Raw genomic sequence first — 17,627 nt, 5'->3', positions numbered from 1 at the left:
CACCCGGGGCATAGGGGCGAGCCCAAGGTGACAGGATGCAGGAAAAGCTCAAAATACGTCACCTAGGCTATAGAGCAAGCCCGAGGCATGCCACCCGGGCATGGGGGCGAGCACACGGCATGCCACCCGGGGCATAGGGGTGAGCCCAAGGCATGCGAGCGAGTGTACACTGCATACACAATACATGTCACCCAGAGTATAGGGCAAGGACAAACATGTAATGCACGTTCTTAAATATTTTTTACATAAGGAAACGTGTCCTCTATCCTCAGATCACCATGACTACTCTGACACGCCAAGATTTGAACTTTGGACAAGGTAACGTCCGTAACTGCACCTGTATATTGCACTATGCACACGCGTGTGAGCTCTTATTATCTTTTGACCAAGAAGTCCCTGTGTTGCTGATTTTAAAGTGTTATGCAAATACTTCCCATAAAAATAGTGAAATAAACATAATTCAGTGTTTATACAATGTATCGATATACAAAGTGTCCACAATGTGCAAAGTATGCAATGTTGCGATGAGACTACATGGAAGAAGAGAATAAATATTTAATGTAAAGCTGCTTATGGTGGGATTTTTCCCGCTGGAACGGGAAAGGATTGAAGGGCGATGCAGGAGATCTCTATTTGCGGAAACTGTAAGAAAATACAGAGGGCTCCCTGAAATTTCATTAGGGCCACTAGCAGCTCTTATTACTGTCAAGGGGCCAATTAGACGGATGCTCAGACCTTGGCTGTTTGGCTTGCATACATTGAGGCCACTGATAGCCAATGGGGGTTATATGACTTTATTGAATCTTAAAGGGCATTTAAGGGCTTTAACTGTTTACCTTCTGTTTCCTTAGTTGTCGCAGACATTTTATGCGAGTTCCTTGAGGTTGCTGTTCATCTTATACTTTATGTACGAGAAGTTTATCCTATTGGGATTTTTCAAAAGCGAAAGAAATACAACGTTCCAGTACAGGTACTCCATGTTAGTAATGATATATTGTGTGTGTGTACTTTTTAAATTGCAGACAACAAAACTTCTGTTTAATTCTTTTTTTTTTTTTTTTGGCACTGAACTGGCCTCTTGTGGATGTACGTCTGCATCATTCTTACCCATTTTATACCGCAAATTAGTGCTGATCTTTTAGAGGGGAGTAAAGTTTTGGATTAGGGAAACTTGTATTGCAGGCTGTGGTCATATCGTGTCCTAAAAGCATGAGCTAAACTTGTTTTTTTTCTTCTTCTTGCAGATGTCCTGTCACCCAGAACTGAATCGCTATATACAGGACACGCTTCACTGTGTCAAACCACTCATTGAGAAGGTGAGATCCTGCACAGGTCTGTCTATTCACTAAACAATGAACCTGCTTAGTCACCTGTATGTATCCGAAGGTAGTGACAGGATCTCGGTGCACTCTGGACACTATAGGGTTAAGATGAATTTATCGGGAACTTGTTGAGATCTCCGTTTACTTGTACAGATCAGTAGGTTCAGTGTTCAGAAGGCACACAGTGTATTTCATGGCAATTAATTTACTAAGCTGGGTTTCCCAAATTGGGACGAGGTGCCCTGAACCTCATATATGTTTCCAAAGGCCTCATAACGTTCTTGCTTTATGTATACAAAGCTAATACTTGGTTCAAAACAACACTTAAATGATGGCAGCTGGCATAGCATGGACGGTATGATACTCTGCTGTAATCTAATTAATTTGACACCTGTGTGGGAACCTTTATCTAATCGTACGCTCTTTCCTTTGTGTAACTATAGAATGATGTGGAGAAAGTGGTGGTGGTTATTCTGGATAAAGAGCACCACCCTGTGGAGAGATTCGTCTTTGAGATTGCACAGCCTCCCCTGCTTTCCATCAGGTAGTCCCCGCTGTGCCCTCTGGTGTTTGCCGGTGACTTCGATTTCTGCCGTATTTTGCATTTTTTTTTTTTTTCCCCCCTATCTAGTTCTGACTCCCTGCTGTCACATGTTGAGCAGTTACTTCGTGCGTTCATCCTGAAGATAAGCGTGTGTGACGCTGTCCTGGATAATAACCCTCCAGGTATGCTCCTTTCTCTTTGGATAATAACCCTTCAGATATACTTCCTTCTGTAAGAGCTAACAAAAAAAAAGTTTGCTTTGTAAATCGTTTTAAGCACTGATGGGGGGGGGGCAACTTTGCACGATACAGGCTGAAGTACAGGTACAGGGTGGAGCATTTGTGGTGAAACGTGTCTGGATATTAAATCAAGGCTGGAACTCCTCTCAGCTCCTAAATAAAAATAATAGAAAAAATCCCTTATTTGAACATTACTGGCTCTTTAAATGTGTCCTATTGGTGTGGGTTCAAGGAGCGGGATCACTGCCCCTGTATCCTGGAAACATCTGCCAGTCCTCATTATTATGTTCCTGTGTGAACTGGGGCCCTTTTGATCTTTGCAGGTTGTACATTCACGCTGCTGGTTCATACAAGAGAAGCGGCTACCAGAAATATGGAAAAGATTCAAGTTATAAAGGTAAGTTACATATGAATATTTCAAGATTAATATGCTGCCTTTAAAGTGACATAATAGAAAGCCGGCCTTCTGATTGTTTAAAATACATATTTATTGGTTATAGTATTACAAGCATTAAGGGCTCTGTTCCACCTTATCTCCTGAATTTAACCCTTGTAACTAAATGCATCATTAGAAATGCCAGCCATAGTCATCAAAAGCTGGTACAAAGTCTGTACTTCAAATAAAAACACAATCCTACCCCAGGATGACACAGATTTTTTTTATTGTGCTTTTTTTTTTTTTTTTTGTTTTTTTTGTTTCTCACGATTCCTATGCATGATTTCTGCAGGATTTTCCCTGGATCTTGGCCGATGAGCAGGACTTGCACATGCAGGAACCTCGCATGATTCCTCTGAAGACTATGACCTCTGACATATTAAAGGTGAGATGTGCAAGTTGAACGCGCTTACATCTGGTCGAATGCAAGCTTCCGTGTAACTCAGCCTTAATTTAAATCAGAATGCACACTTGAACAATACGTTCTTTGACTTGATTCCAAAATATGAGATTGGCACGGGGACCCCCTGTAGTTTGGGCAAGGAAAACCTTAACTCTATAGGATTGGAAGTCCATGCTCCTGAGTGACCTCATTTCCTACATATACTGCATATTATTCCCACCTAGTGTATATGTGTATGTAAATATAATGAAGTCACTGTTAATTGACCAGTTGTGCTACTTATTTACAAAACAGATGCAGCTTTATGTAGAAGAACGAGCCCAGAAAAGTACATGACATCAGCTGGGTCCCTGGGAGCCATCAGAACCTCGGCTTCAGCCTCCCTGCAGTCTGTTTAGTCTCGTGGTGCTACAGAAAGCGGCCGAGTCACGCGACTCTATTGTGAATATGTAAGCAGTTGCTGTTTGCCATTTAAGAGCCAGCAGTTGAAGCCAACACTATATTCCAACTGGGAGAAGAGAAGAGATCTTTCCTGCTGCTCTCCATCTGCCATCATCTTAAGCTTTCATTTCTTCCTTAACATGGATAATATCTTTAAAGACCTGGAACGCGACACCAACGTCTGTATTTTACATAACTGTGACCGGTAACACATTACATATTTATTAAGCACATTTTATCCGGAATGACTTGAGTGGGATATGTCCTTTAAATGAAGTTCCAAACTACGAGGAAAAGAGGGCGTAATGTCAGTGATATTTTTAAGGTGACTTTTTAACGAAACCCTCCCTCACATGGAGATTATCGAGATAGTCAGAAGCCCTACTAACAGACATTGTATTTTATTGTAACATCTTTATCATTATTTAATGTATATATATATATATATATATCTTCCTGTCGTATAATTATCATTAAACACCATAACCGTTTGTTGTTTTTTCAAGTTTAAGATGCAGAGGAATATTTTCTTTTAATATTCTTTCTCATGTTAAAGGAAACAAACGGTTTTGGGAAAAGTTCCATTTCTCAAGCACTTCTGGGACTTGAACCTCATGACCACGTGAGCCTGTAACACATATACAGTGACATTGCTCTAGAGAGCTCTAAGTTCTATGGAACCAGAAACACATATTTATTAAGGACATTTTACTCTAACTGGTTTGCTTATATACCTTTGCCTGACCTTTTAACAAAGCACCAGACAGCCTACAAAAATTTGTTTGGCATAGAAAATGCACGTAGAGAACAGACTGGGCAAATGACACAGCTATACATGTTATTTTTTATTTTATAGATTATATGCTACCCATGAAACCTGGTCTTTGTTTCCATAATCTGTTTCATTAAATATGAGCTGCATTTGCATGATACAATTAACCAGCGGTTTGCACGGAGGCTTCATCAGTGAAAGCTGAGCCACTTGCTACGGCAGCAGATCGCTGAGAAGCCGCGTCTTTTGTAACAAGGAGCCGGAGTTTGCCTTAAACATTAGCTAACAGGGTATTGAGAAATGGCTCTTACGGCAACAAGCCAAAGCACCCACAGAGGAAGTAAAGCAACACAAGGAAAGCTTCTTTAGAATGACAGATAGGAAACGTTAAACCCTCCCTTTGTTCTTTCGTGGAAGCAAACTTTAATTTTAAACATCATTTCATTTTTTTAATTCTTTCATCAATTTGTTGATTTGAAAGGCATCGTCTCAGGCGCAGAGATCCTCCGGTTCTATAGCGATGCTGCTGTTGGTCAGTCTAACTCCGTACCATCCAGCCCAAAACTGCGTGTCTTTACCACCGTGTTGAAAATAAATATACCTGACACCTGGCCCGTAGTTCCGGAAGGTGTACGTCATCTGAAGGTAAAGAAACCTTTTACAAATCAGTGTTGGATAAAATCACAAAGCGGCCTCTCGGGTCCTAAAAACTAATTATTATTATTATGTATTTCTGAAATGCATAAACTGCAACTGCAAGCGGCCACGTTTCTATCCATGTTACCAGCTACGCTTATGCTACATTGTACTGCGCTACGGAATATGGTTTTTATTGATCTATGATAAAGATCAGGGTTTTGCACCTTTTGCCAGTTTGCGTCGCTCCACTGGTCCATGATGACCGGATCCGGATTGAACTCCTTCAGCGTTTTCTTCCTTTTTGAAAGGAGCCGGGCGCATACTTGATACATCGAGCCGCAGTCCCTTCTCGGGGCGAACCTACAAAGATGTGATAACCCCTCAATACAACAATCAGTGAAATACAAAGAACGGTAGTCTCCCGTGTACCTCTCAGATGATAAATGGAGTAGGATTGAAAACTTCCATTTTATGCTTTGTTTGTTGGATACAGTTACAGTAACGCACCTAGCAGCGGTTGGGATGGATTTGCCTGTAATTCATCCCATAAATATTACAATACCATCTCGTTTAGAATTCGCTGAGTAATGATATCGGTGTCCTCACCAGTCCTCGATTAAAATATCTGGCTGGATCTCGTCCATAAAGTTGGGGTGATATCCCATTTTCTTCAGATCAATCAGCTGGGATTTTAAACAGATCCTTAAAAAGAAAATAGTGCTTTTAAATTGGGATCTACTCGAGATCGTTAATACAGTTATAATAAAATACAAAAATGATTTGGAACAATTGAAAATGAATGCGTGTAACCCATTATATCCCTTGGAAATTATGCAGCAAGTTCCATGCTGCTTTCCTGCAATCTCTTTTCTTCTACCAAAAATTAATCATCAAAATAATTTTTATTTATTTACAAAAAATTTGTATATCAGCTGCTGGGGATAAAGCCATAGTAAAAAACCTAGCTTCATTATAATAATAATATTTTTTTATATAGCGTCATCATATTCTGTAGCGCTAATCCTTATCTGGAGCTACACATACTTTATCATATTTTGTTTTCATATATTTTCATTTAAAAAAAAAAAAAAAATCTTTAAAACCCATTATTATTTATAGTTTTATTTAGCACCATCATATTCCGTAGCGATGTACAATGGGTAGACAGGACATAACAAATAGTACATAACATAACATTTTGACTTACAGAAACAGGTGAGGAACGGAACAATTTTTGGAACTGAACAAGCACAAATCATTAAAGTATCAGATAAAAGCATTGATAATAAGTTATATATTCCTAGTTATTATAACGCTTATAGATTAGTTCTTCTTACCCATAAGAAGTGACAAAGTACTTTTTAACCGATTCATCCGGGAATTCCTGCCCATGTGCTCCAGGTACAGCTTCGATCTGCCAACGATCTCCATTATTCTCCTCAATCTTCCAGAACTTGAAGCCTTCTGAGATGAGAAGAGGAGAAGAGAATATCACCAGGTTAAAGTGCTCCGCCAAATACACGATGTGATTTAAATTAAAATAACGGAAAATTAAACATGGGAAATGAATTATTCCGCACAATCGAAGAGTTTAAAGGGTTAAAAGGCAAATGTAAAACTTTCATATCTTATAATAATATAAAGGACTCAATGGGACATATTTACATAGTTTAACCTAAAGGCTTTTTGGGGAAAAGAACTCAATCTGGAGCAATCGTGATAAAAAATAAAAAAAAAAGCCAATGGAACATAAATTAATAACTATGTTGCAAGTTAAGGAAAATAAATATTAAACGGAACAAACAGAATCTTGGCTCTTAATGCAATTCATTCATTTGAACGGACAATGAAAATTCTATCGACGTAACGTAGTTGGTGTTCATCCCTTTAATCTTTAATTCTGAGTCCTACCTGAAGCACAAGCGTTTCTTAGTAAATTCCGTTTCATGCTGCAAATATAGCAATAAACCTTCCAGTCGCTGGGATTCTGCTTGTAGCCTTTGGGGATGAACCCTATTCGCTGACACTTGGTTTTCCATAGGGTCGGTGAGTCAATGACTTCCTTCCAGGTGGAACAGACAATTCTGCAGTGAGATATGAGGTCATGGATGGGCACCAGGGTCAGGATCTCCAGGAGAACATCTTCTGGAAGGTCCTGAATTGTTGCCATCCTGCATGTTAAACAAACACTTTTATAAAAGGCTACATATACATATATGTGTGTGTTCTCTTTCTGACCCTACCGTGACATTGGGAGGTCCTCTCCCCCGTAATCATCCCCAGAGTCCCTTAGCCCCTCATTCACTAAATCACACCTCTCTTTTACGTACTGTAGTTCAGGTTCTGTCGCTAGAAAGTCATAGGGATGTCCCTTTATAATTCAATAGTTGATGAGCTGAACCTCAATTAACCTTCAGACCCCAAAACCGCAACGGTATTTCTTAACAATCCAGTTTAACTCCATTTATAATATTTTTCCTCTATCCATTCCTGCCGCGGCTTCCAGCTTCCAGCTCGTGTTTAATGGCTACAGACAGAGCGAATTCCTCATCTTTACTGCTCTTACTGTAGGGAACCAAAAGGTGAGAGGTTTTACTTACTAGCTGGGGAAGCTGGACCCCTGATTTATGTACCCTGCAAGGTCCCAGCCGACACTTCGTTCAGTCGATGCTTTCAGGTTCTGGTTTTCGGCGCAGAATGAATTGCAAGCCCTGGGGGCCGATTCCTCCAGACAAGAAACGCAGACTCGCTTTTTGTCTTTAGTCGGGGGTCCAGACCAATCTTCACGGGATGCCGGCTATGATAAATAAGAAACAAAAAAGAAGAGTCTAAACAAAAATATATTAAACTCCTATCAAGCTCAGGCAGCCACTTTATGAGTGTCCATGTACTAATCCCATATAATTGATTTCTCCTCTTCTGAAACAACCCAGGATTGTGTTAAAATCGAATAATAATAATAATAATAAAAAAATAATGATAATAATAATAATTTCCCCTGATTCTCACTATATTCACAGAGCTTACTAAGCAGGCTGCGTCTTCCACAGCAGAGCGTCGCTCACACTCTTCAAATAACCCATTGCACAACCTTAAGACTTTGAGTGGGGTATTTCTGTTCCCCTTTATCTGTCGAATCTCCGCGTTCTTCCCCAAATGATTACTTGTCTTGTCTTGTTCGGAATTTTTGCTGTTGTCGACACAAGTTGTCAAAAAGTATCTGTGTTGTTTTTAGGTGATTAACCCCTCAGATGAAAGAATAAAATGACAGATCTGCCAAAGGTCTTAATAGAAAGTGCAGCTGATATTCTTTGTAAGTGGAACAGCAGCTTTAACTCACCCCACCACTGACAAAAGAAAATATATTCCCAGCTGCCCCACTCCCACCCCATGAGGGGGTATGAACTTCGCAAGCATGATCCTGGGAGTAACCCGGAGCATATGGGCGTCACAAACAGGAAAAAGGAAACATTACTGAGAGGATGGAAGATAAGGGGAGCAGCCTCCCAGGAGAGGTGGTAGAGGGTGATACAGTGAGGGTATTAAACATGCATGGGATAGACATCCGGCTCCTGAATCTAAGACGAGACCAACGACTGATTAAGGTTTGAGTCTTTACAGCAGGAGAAACGGGCGACTAGACGGGGGCCGGCAGGTTCTAGATTTCTATGATGAAAGTTCCCCATTTAAATGCCCTGAACTAAGCACCCCCAGTTAAAGCAGCCGTCTCATCGCTCTAGTGTTTGCTGCTCTCGCCTGGGCACGAGACGGCAGCCTCTCCCTCTAAGAGGGGTTAAATCCAATATTTTTTAACCCCAAGCTGCCCACATGGGGCTGTTACCTCCGCGTCTGTGTATCAGGAGTCAGGGCGCTCGCTTGCCGGAAGATCAGCTGCTAGTGACATCATCAATGTTTGTCAGCGCTGTCCCTTTAAGATGAGGTCACCGCTTGGTATTTAAACCCCCCCCCCCAATGTGTTGGCTTAACCCTCGGCTGCCTGGCGGCTAGCTCAGCTCACATGCGGGGTGTTAGGAGTAGGTAACGCAGCCGCCCCCTGCCTCTGCCGAGTATTACGGAGGGGATTGTTAGCAGGGAGCTTCCCGAGGCTCGGCTGGGGCAACTCGTCTGTTCGCATTTACAATAATTACTTAACAATTACCCCTCCGGGGTATTTCTTGGAGGGCATTTACTGTACTCGTCAAATGTCATCATTACTGTCTTCAGTCTGCGCTGCGCATGCTTATGCCCCCCATTCGCTCACTGATACCCCGTGTGTTATGGTCTGTCACACGGGGGTCTACAGCTGGACTGCAGGAAAACATACCGATGGGTCGTAATCTAACACTATAGGGTCAGAGGCTTAGATGGAATGAAAGGAAGTTTTACTTTACTGAGAGGGTGGTGGATAAGTGGAACAGCCTCCCAGCAGAAGTGGTAGAGGGTAATACAGTGAGGGTATTAAACATGCACAGGATAGACATACGGCTCCTGAATCTAAGACGAGACCAACGACTGATTAAGGTTTGAGTCTCTACAGCAGGAGAAACGGGCGACTAGACGGGGGCCGGATGGGGCCGATCTGCCGGCAGGTTCTGTTTCTAAGGTCCTGCACCAATCCCGTCGCCTAGCTCTCTGTTCCACGCAACGAAACCTGATCAGGTCTAAAAGGCGTAATTCTGGTCACCAGCAGTAAAGGGGTCTCCGGGAGGCCGTCTTGTGGCGAGACCCCCGCAAAGCTTTATCCTAGAGCTCAGCCCGCGTTCGGATAGTCTATGCTTGCAGTCTTTGTGTTTTGTAACCTTTGCATAAAAATGGTGTCCTCTGTGTATATTTTTGGGGTGTCTGTATGTATTTCTTCTACACGCACCCGGTGGAAGCTGCAGCGTCAGCAGCGACCTCAGAGTTAAGTCGTGGGATGCAGCAGCCAGCCTCGCCCCTGCAGATGCACAGACTGCAGCGTGATGTAAGGAGGAGGCTGGCGATCTGCTATCCCCGACAGCTTTATAGAGCGACAGCCCGCCGTGCGGTTATAGCGAGAGGATCCTGCGCTGCTGCATCACGGCTTGGCTTACCGGTCCCGGCGAGGATCCGATCCAAACCGTTCACAGGTGAAGCTTCAGCCCTGCAAACATACGGTAAAGCCGATCGCACGCCTCACCTTTCCTATTAACCTTTCAGCAGAGGTTACCGGTGAACGGTGCGAGCGCCTTAATGTTTTGGGTCAAGTCCTCAGGAATTATTTATTATCTTTAGAATTCTGTTTTTTGTATTTTCCTTTTTTTTCTGAGCATTCGCTGGCTTTCCAGTTACACTGGATTCTGACTCCCACAAAGCTCAGCCAATGTTGTTACTCATTGTCCAGTGAAGCTGAGGTTTCCTACCTTTGCTTTTGCTTTAATGTCATTATAATCTTATTCTACAGACCCCGAACAAATCAGCAGATCATTCGGCCCCCGTCTAGTCGCCCGTTTCTCCTGCTGTAAAGACTCAAACCTTAATCAGTCGTTGGTCTCGTCTTAGATTCAGGAGCCGTATGTCTATCCCATGCATGATTAATACCCTCGCTGTATTACCCTCTACCACCTCTGCTGGGAGGCTGCTCCACCTATCCACCACCACCCTCTCAATCACGCAATCAGAATTTTCTTCCTATATCTAATCACAGAGACCGAGGGTTAGGTTTCAGTTTAGTTTTCTAACCCCTGCTAAGTAAGGAAAACCCTGCCCGATCTTCTGGAGAATGGATGACGTTGCTGCAGATCGGTGTTTAGTTAACGCGCCCCGCACATCGCAAAGAAAATTCATTCCAAGGACCTTCTGGGTGCAATTTTTTTTTTACAAAAATGATTTTATTATTATTATTTTATTTTTGTTGTTATTTTATTTTATTATATTAATTTATATATTTATTTATGCTTATATTTTTTATATAGAATATAACAAATAATATAATAATATAAATATTATATTTTATATAATTTTTTTGGGCCACTCGTGGCTGCTTGAAGTAACCAATCAGTGGCAGGAAGCGAATCCAATTGAAATCAATCAAACATAGAGAAGCCCCCACATGCTGTTATAAAGGGGGAAACACAATTTAAAAGAGACCGCACAGCTGTCACATTGGGCACTCCGGGGCAACCGAGAATGCTGCCTGCGCATGTTTATAGAACGCCAGGGCTTTATTATCCCTGTTAACGGGAGAGATGAGCAAACGTTACGATGGTCCTTGGCTAATGTTCTTTTTCCTTTGTGATCCTGGAAGGGTTAATATTTAATAGTATTTCATGGAGTCCTTCCCCGACCCTGTTCTGACCCAAATCCTGGCCGGTTTGCCCGCCGAAGAGCTAGTCCTCGTGTGCCGCTTGGTGTGCCACCAGTGGAAGAACATCGTGGACGGCGCGGAGATTTGGCGGATTAAATGCCGGCGGGACAGCTTGGCGGAGACGGCGAGAGACGCAGAACGGGGCGGCTGGAAAACCTCGTACTTCCTACACCGGAGGAAGAAAAACCTCATCAGGAACCAAAGTGCCGAAGGTAACGCGGAGAACATCGCCGGGCCGCACGGAACGTTACGCAATATTGGTGCAAGGTTTGAAGAGCGGTCTTATCACCGTAGCAACCAACAGAATGGACCAATCAGGAGAATGTGATGGTGACGACCCATTTGTCTCAAAAATCAGGAGCCGTATGTCTATCCCATGCATGTTTAATACCCTCACTGAATTACCCTCTACCACTTCTGCTGGGAGGCTGTTCTGCTTATCTACCACCCTGTCAGTAATGTAAAACGTCCTTACTTTACGTCTCTGACGCTCCAGTTTTAGTCCAATAGATAAGTGTTCAAACATTGCACCAGAATCACATTTGTATTAAAATAGTAGTACTTTTAAAATAATCGATTTGATTTTTTTTTTTACAGAGGATTTGGACTCCTGGGAGCTCGTGGCGAATGGAGGAGACGGATGGAACGTGGAGGAGCTTCCAGGAGATAACGGACGAGACTTTCCTATCGAAGGAATCCGGAAATACTTTGCGACATCATTCGAGTACGTCCGACGCGCACAGAATGCGGTGCCATAAAAACAACGGGATAGAGAAAGCAGCGGGATATTCGCAGCGCGAACGCTTTACCAATGGCTACAAATCATCTTTTATAACCATCTATTCTAAATATATCCAACAACAGAGCAAATAATGTTACATTGTTATTTATCTAATTAATGCTAAGAATCATAGAAACAGAACCTGCCGGCAGATCGGCCCATTCGGCCCCCGTCTAGTCGCCCGTTTCTCCTGCTGTAAAGACTCAAACCTTAATCAGTCGTTGGTCTCGTCTTAGATTCAGGAGCCGTATGGCTATCCCATGCATGTTTAATCCCCTCACTGTATTACCCTCTACCACTTCTGCTGGGAGGCTGTTCCACTTATCTACCACCATCTCAGCAATGAAGGAAATTTCAACAGAATACTGTTTTGTTTTCAGAGCGGACAAAGATGGGTTTCATGTTATGACTGAACATCACAATGTGATTTTAGGTGGTGCAGTAAAGCGCAGGTGATCGATCTTCTTAATGAAGGTTACTGGGAGGAACTGCTTGACACGGAGCAGCCGAACATTGTGATTAACGACTGGTACGTGTAAAAAGGTCAAGAATGAATCAATATTATTGGTCACCGAAAATCCAGCCTCTGTGAACTCAAAGGGTTAAAAAAATTAAATACATTTGACATCTATATATCACACTCATGCTAACGCGCCACGCTTACACATACACACTCTCTCTAACATACATGTAGATATTTATGATCCCATAGGGAGCTCAGACCCCGAAGCCACCGCTCGTTAATGTCTCATGACGCCTGTTTTATTGCCACCGCCTGGTGGGGGTTTTAGGTACGCGGCCCGCACGGACGCGGGGTGTCTGTACGAACTCTGCGCCCAGCTTCTCTCCGACGACCACCAAGTGATCACAGAATACAAGAGCGAGATGATCGCCATTCCTCAATCTGATGAAGGAGAATGGACACAGGTGAGGAAAACACTACAGGCGCCTTCCAGAATTCCATCCGGAAGCTTCTGGAACCAGGCCCCCAGATAGTCTCGGATAATCTTTTTGAGGTTTCGCTAATAAATGGAATGCTTTAAAAGTCTTCTTCAACTCACAGTTTCAGGTAATTTAATAAAATGATCTTCCCAACCGGATTTTATTGGATTAATCCTATTTTTTTTCCACGTTCTAGATCGGCCACACGTTCTCCGGATATGGTCCTGGTGTCCGTTACATCCGGTTCCAACACGGAGGACAGGACTCTGTCTTCTGGAAGGGGTGGTTTGGTGTCAGGGTGACTAACAGCAGCGTCACCATCGAGCCCTGACGTGCCTTAACCTGGTGAGCGCAGCGTATGCCCGGCTTCTTCGCCTGCTCGCCCCGCGCATGTTCAATGCTTCTGTGCAGCCAACTATGAAGTTGATAAGTTGTATCTACAGGGTAAAGCCACTGGATGACCCTAAATGTTGGTCTCCTGCCTACAGCAGTCGCCTTCAACCTGCTTTCACCCAACGCACGCCATGAAACCAAAACGCATTTATCCATAAATCTCAAGTTATTGGTGAAAAAAAACCCCAAATCAATCAATTATCAGAAAAATCTTCCACATTTTCTTTAGATGATGAGGACCAAGAGTATCGTCCCACCTCTATTCCCAACCATGAATAAATGTATCCAAACGAACAATAAAGTTACAAGAAGAAACCCAACGACCCCGGACATGGCAGCCGTCATGGACCCCATCGGTGGAGTCCAGCTGGTAGGCACAGGAGAGCAAGGAGGCCCACGCCTGGACTCACCTTTACCCCAAGATATACCCCAAGGGTGAAACACAGTACAAAACAAACGCGAGACGCTCACCAAGAACCAAGAGCCGCTTCACAGCCTGTCCAACGGTGGCTCCCAAGTTTTGGGGGCTTCTCAACGTTTGGGTCTCCTAGAGAGATGCCAACCAGACCTCGCTGTTGAGACCCATGACGGCTGAAACGTACATCTGGGGTTGTTGGTTGTCTGATGCAGGGAATGTTGCCTCAAACATCTGAACTGCCCTTGGGAGAGGGTAAGACCGAGATGGAGACATTTCTCCTCTGTAATGGAGTGAGAGAGACGTAGGACAGGCTGTGAGGGGGGCTGTCTCTTCTTGGTGAGCGTCTCAAACGTTTTCGTTACGATGCTGACCTGATATTCGGCCAATAGAAACCCTTCTTTCCGAAAGACAGAACAAAACACGTTACCGAAATACTTTTCATATCCAAAGACACATAAAGGGTGTTTTTGCCCAAAAATCCTGTTTTCTATCTATTATCTATCTATCATCTATCTATCTATCTATCTATCTATCTATCTATTATCTATCTCTCTATCTATGTAGATATCTCTGATATAAGTATCAGAATTATGATCAGGACCAGTCTTGGAATGTGAACGTTTCTTTATAATACCAAAAATGATATAAATATGTCCGTATATACTGTATATATATATAATTTACTGCAGTAAATGCCCTTCTTCTCAGTTGTAATAATGTTTTTTTTTTTCCTGTATTAAATAACAAAGCGATTATTTTCTCAACAAAGCATTAAATAAATAAAAAACAAAGTAAAATAAATGTGTGCCTCGTCATCCGTTAAATGTACCAATGAGCCCCGCAGCACCGGGACTGGAGAGCAAATTCATTTCTTTTGGTAATTAAAACATGAATTTCCTCTGTAAATACAGTCAGGCAGGACAAATGAACAGAAATTCACTCAGCAGGACTGGAGGGGAAAGTCTCAAAGAGAATCATATTTTTATCCTAGAGCATAACCCCAGCGCTGTATACAGTATAACCCCCAGCACTGTATACAGTAATATAACCCCCCAGCGCTGTATACAGTAATATAACCCCCAGCGCTGTATACAGTAATATAACCCCGAGCAATGTATACAGTAATAACCCCCAGCACCGTATACAGTAATAACCCCCCCCAGCGCTGTATACAGTAATATAAAACCTCAGTGCTGTATACAGTAACAACCCCCCCAGCGCTGTATACAGTAATATAACCCCCAGCACTGTATACAGTAATATAACCCCCAGCGCTTTATACAGTAATATAACCCCCAGCGCTGTATACAGTAATATAACCCCCAGCGCTATATACAGTAATATAACCCCCAGCACTGTATACAGTAATATAACCCCCAGCGCTGTATACAGTAATATAGCCCCCCCAGGGCTGTATATAGTAATATAACCCCCAGCGCTGTATACAGTAATATAACCCCCAGCGCTGTATACAGTAATATAACCCCCAGCGCTGTATACAGTAATATAACCCCCAGCGCTGTATACAGCAATATAACCCCCCCGGCGCTGTATACAGTAATACCCCCCAGTGGTAGTCTTTGAGGGTTATTTTGTTGTATTTTAGTGCCGGGGCATCCATAGACTTTAAAAGAAACATTTAATGGTTGTTGTCCCCACTGACCAGCAGATGGCGCTATAACTCCAGTTATTCTCACTGTGTTTCTGTGGCTGTTTTTCCCATATGTTTTTGTTTTTTTTACTGATTGGCCCTGGGGCCCCACATTAGAAAATGGGAGGAAAAATGACACAGATTTATTATAATGTTACAGCCTATAGATCAGGCCCTACATTTATTTTTTTTACATAAGCATTCTAAGTGCCTAGAGCTTTTCCCGTGTCTCTAAGCATGTAGTTAGCGTGCCTTGCGGGGGATCTCGCTCCGTGTCTGCACCGCCTCATTTCATGCAGCTGCTGGCACTGTGAGCAGATTATACCTGTCATTATCCCCCGCCGCACGCCTTCCCAGAATGCACTGCGCCCAATTCGGGATGCGCGTCGGAAACTCGCGCGGAGACTTAGTCAACATGAAAATTCCATAGGTTCCGCCAAGCATTTCTTTTTTTACTTTATTAAATAAATACTTGGTCAGCGACCAATTTAAGTATATATGTTTTTTTTTATTTATTATAAACCCCCCCCCCAGAATAAAATGAATTTGTAGATTGCGGCGTTAGGACAAGCTTATTGGCAGGCCTGGACTAGCCACCTGGGACACCAGGCTAATGCCCCCCCCCCCCGATCTCGGCTATGAGAGGACATTCCACCCCAAAAATACTTCATATAGCATTTCAAGGACCCACATGTCTGCCGTCCGCGGTTGAGGGCTTTACGGCGGCCATAAATTTTCCGGCGTGTCAAAATATTAATGTATGTTCCTCGCCTTGAGGAACATTATCTGCTAGCTTATAAAATTAGCATATTTCAGGAACAAAGGCTGCAAGTTAAATGAAAGTTTTGAGATTTTCACGCATCATAAATCTGAGTTATGGGCGCCGTAAGATCGTTACGAGACTCGCATCACAGTCTATAATCGTATTTGGCACTCGATCTATCGCTGGCGTCTTCCCCGGATTAGTCAGGGAGGGCAAACTCTCGCAGGCCGAGCCGGACAGAATATATTTCTTTACACAAACGCCGACGATTCCGCGTTACTAATGAAAGCTAATCTGTTGTTAATAATGCGATGGAAGCCGGGATAACGAGCACGCGAGGTCTCGCTTATCACCCCCGGCAACCACATTTGTCGGTATATTTTTGCTTGCCCAGAATACTGAATCTAATTAGAACAGTGGGTAACCATGCTGAAATATTTTTCCTCCCCCAAAGCTACTAATCGATGATTATTGAGAATTTTGATAAATGTTGTTAATTTATACGAATGACCAAAAACGAGGAGGGGGCTTCTACGAAACAAATGAAAACGATGAAGAAAGCTCAGAATATGGAATTGGTTGTCTTTTTTTCTTACTCATTCTCACTCTCTTTCCCTACCTTCTCCAACCACCGCTGCCGTGTCTCCGCTTCTCTTTAGCTCCGCTTCTACTTGTCCTGCTCCACTTCTCCCGCGGGACACTTGGGTGGTGGGACTGAAGCCAGAAGGGGCAGAGTCAGATGAGTGACCACTCACCTTACATTCACCATGGGAAATTTAAAAGTATTCCAAGCTGACCCATTGCCTACAAAAGTGTCCGCTGATCCTTCGCAGGCCCCCTCAATGGGCCCCAGTGGGGCTCCCTGGCCTGCTACATATATCTGAGCACTTGTAGGGTTTGGTGACCTGTGGCCTAGGGGCCCCATTGCCAGCATGTGACCCACGAGGACGGACAGAGGGCCATTTAGGTTTCTACTAGGCTCACAAATAATGTTTCCTTCAATGAGCTCTGACCTAAAGTCAGGCAGAAAGACAAAAACTTTCTCCGTCAGCCAACCTCGCAGGCCCTCACCTTACACAGTAACTCTCATGGCAACAAGAAGCCGCTGCCACCTCTGGAGAATCCCGGTTAGCAGAAGATAATTGCTAACTTTGAGGAGACGCCGTAACCTTCAGCTCAGAACAATAGCTCATTTATTCATTCTTTTAACGTTAATGAGCAGCGAGTGTCCGCATGTTATATACAGAGGCTGCCGACTTCTATTCTGGAAGAACACGACCCCGACGGGCATTTTTTTTTTTCCATAACCCGACGGCAGCTTCTAACCATATGACGTGTTCTATAAACGCTGGATTTTCATTAATCTCCTCCCGCTCCTATCGCGGGCTCTCTTCTCGTTAAGAATGGCTACAGAGACATCGATATTCAATAAAGATCAATTAGAGAATGAATTTATTCTGGATATTGGCTCGGTGCCGCTATGGGCATCATACATGCGGCGGAATCTGTCAAGAAGTTTTGGGGCCAACACAGACAGGTTCATCTTTAAATATACCGT

At 43.2% G+C, this 17,627-nt stretch overlaps 3 protein-coding genes across 3 annotated transcripts; 2 read left to right on the top strand and 1 right to left on the bottom strand.

The window, feature by feature from the left end:
- Nucleotides 1-278: 278 nt before the first annotated feature.
- Nucleotides 279-3,280, top strand: LOC149286896 (mitotic spindle assembly checkpoint protein MAD2B). The gene is made up of 8 exons (XM_089493758.1): nt 279-318; nt 852-970; nt 1,245-1,316; nt 1,766-1,866; nt 1,954-2,048; nt 2,429-2,502; nt 2,834-2,926; nt 3,239-3,280. The coding sequence occupies exons 1-8, from the start codon at nt 279-281 to the stop codon at nt 3,278-3,280; spliced, it is 636 nt and encodes a 211-aa protein (XP_089349884.1).
- Nucleotides 3,281-4,646: 1,366 nt separating this feature from the next.
- LOC149286895 (F-box only protein 6-like) lies at nt 4,647-6,966 on the bottom strand. Its single transcript, XM_089493694.1, has 5 exons — nt 6,708-6,966; nt 6,134-6,260; nt 5,403-5,498; nt 5,021-5,156; nt 4,647-4,796 (listed from the first exon to the last, which is right to left on the bottom strand). Exons 1-5 carry the CDS (start codon nt 6,964-6,966, stop codon nt 4,647-4,649), a joined length of 768 nt encoding a protein of 255 aa, XP_089349820.1.
- Nucleotides 6,967-11,083: 4,117 nt separating this feature from the next.
- LOC149286894 (F-box only protein 2-like) lies at nt 11,084-13,175 on the top strand. The gene is made up of 5 exons (XM_089493763.1): nt 11,084-11,333; nt 11,719-11,845; nt 12,336-12,431; nt 12,694-12,829; nt 13,041-13,175. Exons 1-5 carry the CDS (start codon nt 11,084-11,086, stop codon nt 13,173-13,175), a joined length of 744 nt encoding a protein of 247 aa, XP_089349889.1.
- Nucleotides 13,176-17,627: the final 4,452 nt, after the last annotated feature.

The sequence above is a fragment of the Sceloporus occidentalis genome, unplaced genomic scaffold (genome assembly GCF_023333645.1).
Source record: "Sceloporus occidentalis isolate IW3139 unplaced genomic scaffold, rSceOcc1.0.p SCAF_66, whole genome shotgun sequence".
NCBI lineage: Eukaryota > Metazoa > Chordata > Lepidosauria > Squamata > Phrynosomatidae > Sceloporus > Sceloporus occidentalis.
Note: the sequence above shows the minus strand (reverse complement) of the source record. Positions and strands in the feature narration are given on the sequence as shown.

Excerpts from the sequence above, each read along its gene's own strand:
- LOC149286896 (XM_089493758.1), top strand. The coding sequence starts at position 279 with ATGACTACTCTGACACGCCAAGATTTGAACTTTGGACAAG. Across the intron at positions 319-851 it reads AGATTTGAACTTTGGACAAG|TTGTCGCAGACATTTTATGC; the intron begins GTAACGTCCGTA and ends CTGTTTCCTTAG. Across the intron at positions 1,867-1,953 it reads CCTCCCCTGCTTTCCATCAG|TTCTGACTCCCTGCTGTCAC; the intron begins GTAGTCCCCGCT and ends CCCCCTATCTAG.
- LOC149286894 (XM_089493763.1), top strand. The coding sequence starts at position 11,084 with ATGGAGTCCTTCCCCGACCCTGTTCTGACCCAAATCCTGGCCGGTTTG. Across the intron at positions 11,846-12,335 it reads TACTTTGCGACATCATTCGA|GTGGTGCAGTAAAGCGCAGG; the intron begins GTACGTCCGACG and ends ATGTGATTTTAG. Across the intron at positions 12,830-13,040 it reads ATGAAGGAGAATGGACACAG|ATCGGCCACACGTTCTCCGG; the intron begins GTGAGGAAAACA and ends TCCACGTTCTAG.
- LOC149286895 (XM_089493694.1), bottom strand. The coding sequence starts at position 6,966 with ATGGCAACAATTCAGGACCTTCCAGAAGATGTTCTCCTGGAGATCCTG. Across the intron at positions 5,499-6,133 it reads TACTTTGTCACTTCTTATGG|GATCTGTTTAAAATCCCAGC; the intron begins GTAAGAAGAACT and ends TTTCTTTTTAAG. Across the intron at positions 5,157-5,402 it reads GATATTTTAATCGAGGACTG|GTTCGCCCCGAGAAGGGACT; the intron begins GTGAGGACACCG and ends ACATCTTTGTAG.